At 38.4% G+C, this 6,715-nt stretch overlaps 1 protein-coding gene across 1 annotated transcript in view; it reads left to right on the plus strand.

Moving 5' to 3' along the window:
• The window catches only part of LOC113237204 (nuclear pore complex protein Nup154), a 19,714-nt gene extending 13,000 nt beyond the window's left edge, over positions 1–6,714 (plus strand). The window contains exons 16-24 of the mRNA XM_026473543.1: positions 1,136–1,323; positions 2,100–2,214; positions 2,652–2,745; positions 3,277–3,457; positions 3,757–4,006; positions 4,378–4,612; positions 4,790–4,910; positions 4,995–5,175; positions 6,024–6,714. Coding sequence (XP_026329328.1) covers positions 1,136–1,323; positions 2,100–2,214; positions 2,652–2,745; positions 3,277–3,457; positions 3,757–4,006; positions 4,378–4,612; positions 4,790–4,910; positions 4,995–5,175; positions 6,024–6,095 — 1,437 coding nt within the window. The 3' untranslated portion in view covers positions 6,096–6,714. The remainder of the gene's footprint in view (positions 1–1,135; positions 1,324–2,099; positions 2,215–2,651; positions 2,746–3,276; positions 3,458–3,756; positions 4,007–4,377; positions 4,613–4,789; positions 4,911–4,994; positions 5,176–6,023) is intronic.
• Position 6,715: the final 1 nt, after the last annotated feature.

A 6,715-nucleotide genomic window follows, 5' to 3' on the forward strand; every position in this document is an offset into this window, starting at 1 on the left:
AATATTATTTACATTAATTACAAAAGTTGCCTGAAAAAAATATTTTTTGTAACTCAGATTTGGTACTTACCAAGTTTAGGTTACATGGGAGTATTGCTAGAAGTACCTAGCTCCCAGCTGCTAGAAGTACCTAGCTCCAAAGCTGGTTGCTGGGTCCGGTGGCTGGCTCCCTACTGGAGCCACCACCAACTATGATATTCCAGAGATTCGCACGTGAGTTTCATTTCAACTTTCCACATTTGGCTTTACAATTTCAGCAGAGACAATTTTTGCGCGCAATTCTTCGACACTCTTAATCTCTTCTGCGTAAACTAAACGTTTCACATCATGCCATAAGAATAGTCACGCACATGCAGATGATGGTAATGCTTTGGTTGGATGGTAACTGGTGAACCTGGTAGTGGTTCTTTATTGCACAACTCTTGTTTACATACCAAACCATGTGGCATTTCGTGAGAGACTACTTAATAAGATCACTAGAATTGCGGCGAGTTCGGCTATCCCATCTTTAATTAGTGCGCTCGCATGCAGGCGCGAGCGCTGCGTTTGAGAAAGACAGAGATAGCAATACTTCTCGGTTCCTCCGGCTGCGCTATAAATTTTGGTAGCACGTATGATGCAAGTAAATGACCTTTGGATCAAGCAGAATCAGGTGATTTCAAATCGATGTTTACCGCAATTAAATAATAAATAACAATTTAGGATATTTTTTTTCGATTAATTTTTTTAGTGATCTGGGTTCAATTTCGGATATAGAATGGACCTCTGTAAATATGGCGAGAATGCAAATCAACACATTGTATTTTGTTTTTTGCTTTTTGTCAGTTTTGTCCTTTTTTATGTTGTTTTTTTTCTTTAATTGTATTTTTTATTTTGTTTATTAATTTATTACGTTTTTGTTGAGATTAGGGGTTGGATTCTAGAACTCTACTCAATGCTCAAGTCAGTACTTGAATATGATTCAAAGCACTAGAAATCATACTCGAGTCCTTGCCATTAGGGTCGTATTTCCAGTGCTTGAAATCATACTCAAGTCTGCTCAAATCCTGACTTGAACATTGAGTAGAGTTCTAGAATACGACCCTAGAAATGAAAAGAATAGAATTTTATTAAAAAACTGTTTATACCATTTCAGGACGTAGCACCAAATGTAAACCTACCACTAGTGTGTTCAAAGTTAACGGCAGCTGGATTCTATACTGGAGTTGTCGAGCTGTGTGTAGCGTGCGCACATAGAATAGACCCTCAGAACAAAGCGATACACTACTATAAGAGTGATCAGCCAACACAGGACAGAGAAGGGCATCTGGCTTATTACAGAAGGTATATAAACTATTAAGAATATTTATATGTTGTGATTTGTGGTTGGATAATCGGATGTTTTTTACCTATCATTCGGTGGCTAGTTAACAAAGATGGTCTTTTGTAGCTAAAAAATCTCAAAATGGCCAGGTGATCCTGGAGGAAATACTTCAACAAGCATTGAAACTATGCGTGTTAAGAAAACGAAAATGTTTTTGTCTTTAGACTACACTCTAATAATTTATTTTTTAACCTACTTCAAAAAAGGAGGAGGTTCTCAATTCGACTGTTTTTTGTGTGTATATTACGCGATTATTCCAACATTTATGGTCCCATTCAAATTTGAAGTAAATATTCCACCTCTAAGAATGGCAAATTAGTGCACCAATCCGGTTTATTTAAATAATGCGCTTTTATACCTAAAAATGTCAAATGTGTTTTATCATATTATGTATGTACAGTCTGATAAAACTAAAAACTTTGGACGTCAAGAATTTTTTTTTTTATTTTAATAATTTTTACCAAAGTTATTGTTTAGGTTTAAATTAGACACTTCCAGTTGGGATCCAGTTGTCTTACTCCTAATTATCAGACTTTTAAGATGAATATTATGTATTTGAAATATAAAATCATAACATGTCACGGCATCACAGGCTTTAAAAAAAAAGAAGCTCCTTCCACAAGTCGATAGCAATTCACGGGAATTAGTGAACTGCAGGTGTAAAAGCATCCGAATATCCGCCAATAGGTACGATTATGATAGAAAGCTAATAGGTAAAAATTAATTAATTTCACAGGATGGAAATTTACCGAGAAGTGTGCAATGCCCTCGAGCGTTTATATGAACGCACCTCAGAATCCTCTAACACCGAGCTTAATAATTCAATTTCAACTGCAGATGCCAATTATCAGGTATAGAACGTTTTAATTAAATAGATAAAAATAAATAATAGACAACATCACTTAAGTTGGTCTGATCCCAAAGCCCTTGTGTTATGGAAATCGGAAACAACAACGGTACCACAAACACCCAGACCAGAGACTATGTGGCGATTGAACCCGGGAACGAGATGGCGACACCATGAAAACCGTTGTACAAGCCACTCAACCACGGGGGTCGTCTAACACACATGTTACACATGATTATTGTACAGGTTTATTTTTATATGAATCCAAAATATGGAAACTACATGATGAATACAAACCATTTTAGTTCTACAATTTCGTGAAATTAATACACGCTTTTGTTCGTGCAATCGAAACATTTTTGAGGCTTCGGATATAAAAAATAAGTCTGCAGAAACGTGATAAATTTTAGATGTACAATACAAACTTTTTTTATATTTCAGGGAAGAAAATTGGTATGGGAATGTTTGTCTCGTGATGACGAACTTTTACATGTAGCTGTGTACGAATGGCTTGTGTCTAAACATTTGGGATCCGGTAAGGTGTTCTGATACATTAAAGCTTTATTAAAACTGGCAACAAGTAGCTAATGAAAAAGTCTAGTCGCGCTTTGCGGTATCACTTTTTAACCGACTTCAAAAAAAGGAGCAGGTTCTCAATTCGACTGCGTTATTTTTTGTATGTATGTTACGCGATAACTCCGGCATTTGTGAACCGATTTTGATGTTCTTTTTTTGTTGGAAAGAGAGTACCTCCATAGTGGTCCCATTTAATTTTGGAGAAAATCATCCACCTCCAAGGGTGACTGTTCACGCATGAAGATTCATTTTTATTAATAGCGCCTACATTTTACTATAAAGAGCAATTATTTTAATGGTTGATTTTGCTATTCTCCAATTCAAGGTGTTTTTCTCTCAATATACTATAAGTTCCGTATAGTGGCGAACTAGGGGATGAATCCGTGTTAACGCACTTTCCAGTAACTGATTTCAATAAAACTTGGCAAATAGATGTAATTCCACGTAGTTTTGAGGTCGGTTTTCACTTAACTAATTATGTTTTCTTCAGAGCTACTGTCTCTGGGCACCGCGCCGCCGCCGTCACTTCGCACGTATCTTCAAGCGGCATCGAGATCTGCCCCACCAGCCACAGCACTTCATCTGCTGGACTTGTTGTGGAAAGTGCTTGAGAAATGTGGAGACCACCTCGCCGCCGCTAACGTTCTCGAGGGACTCGCTACTAGACCTGGGTGAGATTTCGTAATTTTTAATAGTGTTGTTTGTATATTCCCCATCTTCCTATATTTTGACCGTTGTGCTTAAAATTGTTTTCAAAATTAATAATTTTTACGTACGACCATGTTATTTTATGAATGAGGAAAGTTGTACCAATATTTCATTTCGAATTAGGATGTGACCTAGGTATGTTGGATTAGGTTTAGATATAAATTGTATTTTTTGTATGTTCAATTCTTTTCTCATAGTTGATGTTCAGTATCTATACCATTTGTTACATTCAAATAGTTAATTAAATGTTATGTGGTAACAGATCGGGAGCATCTTTAGCGCAACGCATGTCCTGGTTATCTGCGGGCATTGTATGCGTGCGCGGCGCGGGTGCTGGTGGAGGCGCGGGCGCAAGTGGCAGCGGCGAATTGCTGCGGCGGCTGGAAGAGGCAGCTGAGGTAGCCCGTGTGCAGGCTTTGGTTCGGTCTGCAGCCGCCGCATTGCCCAGAGCGCTTCAGCCGCCGCCCAGACATATGCATCGTCTCGATGACGAACTGCTCGAGATCACACAGGTATTATGACTTATATCGACTCATTCATAGAACAAAGATGTATGTGCAAAACTACTTGTTCTCAGGACGTAGTACATTTCGTTCGTTCTTTTTCGCTGTGGATGTAAGATCGACCGTTGTTCGATTTTATAATTCCGAAACGAAATAATATATATAAATTCTCAAAACACCTTTACACAGGCCTTAGTTTGAGCAACGAAATTGTTTTCGTAACGTACTTATTCTCTTTTCGGTATATAATCACATCGGACTCTGTTCTTCGGATGAGTCGATATATACATTTCAGATCTCGTTCGACTTATTTTTATTACTGTTTTAAAGTTATTTAGCAACAATACAGTTAAAAGTAAAAATCTTTTGTTCGGCGACAGTTATATGAAGAATACGCCGATCGCTACAATCTATGGGAATGCAAGCTTGCCATTGTTCAATGCTCTGGACACAATGACGCCCTTTTCGTGGAGAACATCTGGAGTAACATTCTCGCCGAGGCCGAGGCGGCCGCGCGCTGTCTCTCCACGCCAGACGAGAGACTCGCCTCTGTACTCAGCAAACTCACTACTCTTGGCCGAGAGTACGTCAACACCGGACATTGTTTTCCACTTTGTAAGTATTTCATACTTATGTTGAAGTGACTGTCATTCAACTATCAAAAGAAATCTGTATTAGGGTAGTCCCTACACAGTTCACTAATAATGTTAGCGAATTTACTTTTAATAAATAGTGTTTAATATATACTATTTCTAATACTTTGACGTTAACGGGAGTCGTGTATTTTTTTAGATTTCATAGTGCGTCAGTTGGAAATAATGAGCTGTAAACTACAGGCTGACCAAAGTTTGGTGTTCCGAGCAATATTGAACATTGGAGTCTCATTAGAACAAGTTCTAGACATCTATATCAAGTAAGTCGATCAAAATGTTAAAGCCGTTAAAGCCTTAGTAGGCGATGGCAGTGTTCAAATGTAGGGCACGTCAACTACTTGCAGATTGGTGAGCGTGAACGAGCGAGTATGGCTGGGGTGCGGCGACGAGACGCACGTGTGCGCGTGCGCTGCGCTGCTGCTGGAGGCGGCGCGCACCGAGTTGGCCCCGCTGCCGCCCGCGCAGCGCCGCCGCGCGCTCGCCAAGTGCAAGGACCTGCACGAGTGCGCGCTCTCCGCGCTGCAGGTACGTGCGCCTCGTACCCGAATTACCATAACGTGTCTTTCGTATCTTTTCTAAATGACGTTGCGAGCGCCATCTTATTGATCTTGCCCTTTATACGCGTCCCCTATTCTAGCGTGACTATAGTCGAGGTTTTAGGATTCGAAAGTCTGGTAAAAAAGTTTTTGTCACAAAGAACTAAATTCAGTCTGTTCGCCATTTCAAAGCTATAACGGTTTTTAGGCTGCTAACAGATTCATTCAGCATCGTAAAATCGTATTTGAAAAATGGTAGTCCAAAAGTGAGGTTATTATTCATCTATACTTCTATGACTTGCCTATGGTTGCATAGTGCTGTTCGAAAAAAAAACATTCGGTTCAATCAATTAAAGTTTAGTAATCGATTATTAAATCGCACATTTCAATCGCAATCGAACGATATCTAAGTGTAAGGATTTGACGGAGGATTTAAATTGAAATTTTAAATATGCGTAAATAGGTTATGTAAGGAAAACCGCTAGTGTGACTCATTTGAACAAATCGATTCATTCAATTAATTAATCGATTTGTAGTTGGTGTTACAATTGGCCATTACTAAATCGTCTATGGTCGGGTCAGTGACTTGTTTGTTTACTTTTTGTTCAAAATGGATTGAAACGAAGTATAATGGAGACCTTTTACCTGTTTAATCAAATTACAATAACTCGATCATTGTCACGCTGGAATAACGGACGTACTATATACGGATAAATCATCTATTGCCGTCGCGTTGAAAAGGTCTTAGCAACGGCAAACATAAAAAAAATTTTCGCCTTTATAAATATTGCTGCGCACCGAACAGTTCCGTTCTGATAGCTTTTATGATTGTTGCAGTCTCGACCGAACACGCAACGTCTCATCGACAGGCTGTCAGTAGTGCAGGCGCAACTGGATCGCATGGATTGAATAATTGCTTAGGTAGATAATATAGATTTTAAGTTATTACTGTATTGTGAAAGAGTGTAATTTATTCCGCACTTTCTGACATAAAATGAATTTTTGTAATGGATAAATCAAGCCACAATTAATTGAAACAAATTTGGACTGAAACATGTTTATTTTACACTTTCGTACATTAATAAACATACATTGGGCCACAAGCTAATGTAAACAAATTCAAAATTCAGTAATAAAAATAAGAACATACCGTATGTAAAGTATAAGGGCGCCGTCAAATTAAATACTCGTAGAAGCCCTGCAGTGACGCGACTGCGGTGCGGCAGTCGCACCTCTGTAGCGCTTCAATCAGCAAAAGTGACGTGCGTGTCACGATAATGGGGCTGCAACTGCCCTTCTAAAAATATTTTATGAAAATATTGTTTGTATACTTAAGCATATGGCCAGGAATACAAAAAAAATTTAAGTATTTTGTAATAGTCTACTTTATAAATTAACTATCACTAAGTTATATGTTAATATGGCAGTGACTGATATTTTAATTTCGATATCTCAGTATGATGATGTTTGTTATTCTTTTCGATTATAATCATGTGCATGTAAAATAAGGATTCCGAAAAGTTACAAAA

Source organism: Hyposmocoma kahamanoa, unplaced genomic scaffold (genome assembly GCF_003589595.1).
Source record: "Hyposmocoma kahamanoa isolate Upper Pololo Valley unplaced genomic scaffold, ASM358959v1 93, whole genome shotgun sequence".
NCBI lineage: Eukaryota > Metazoa > Arthropoda > Insecta > Lepidoptera > Cosmopterigidae > Hyposmocoma > Hyposmocoma kahamanoa.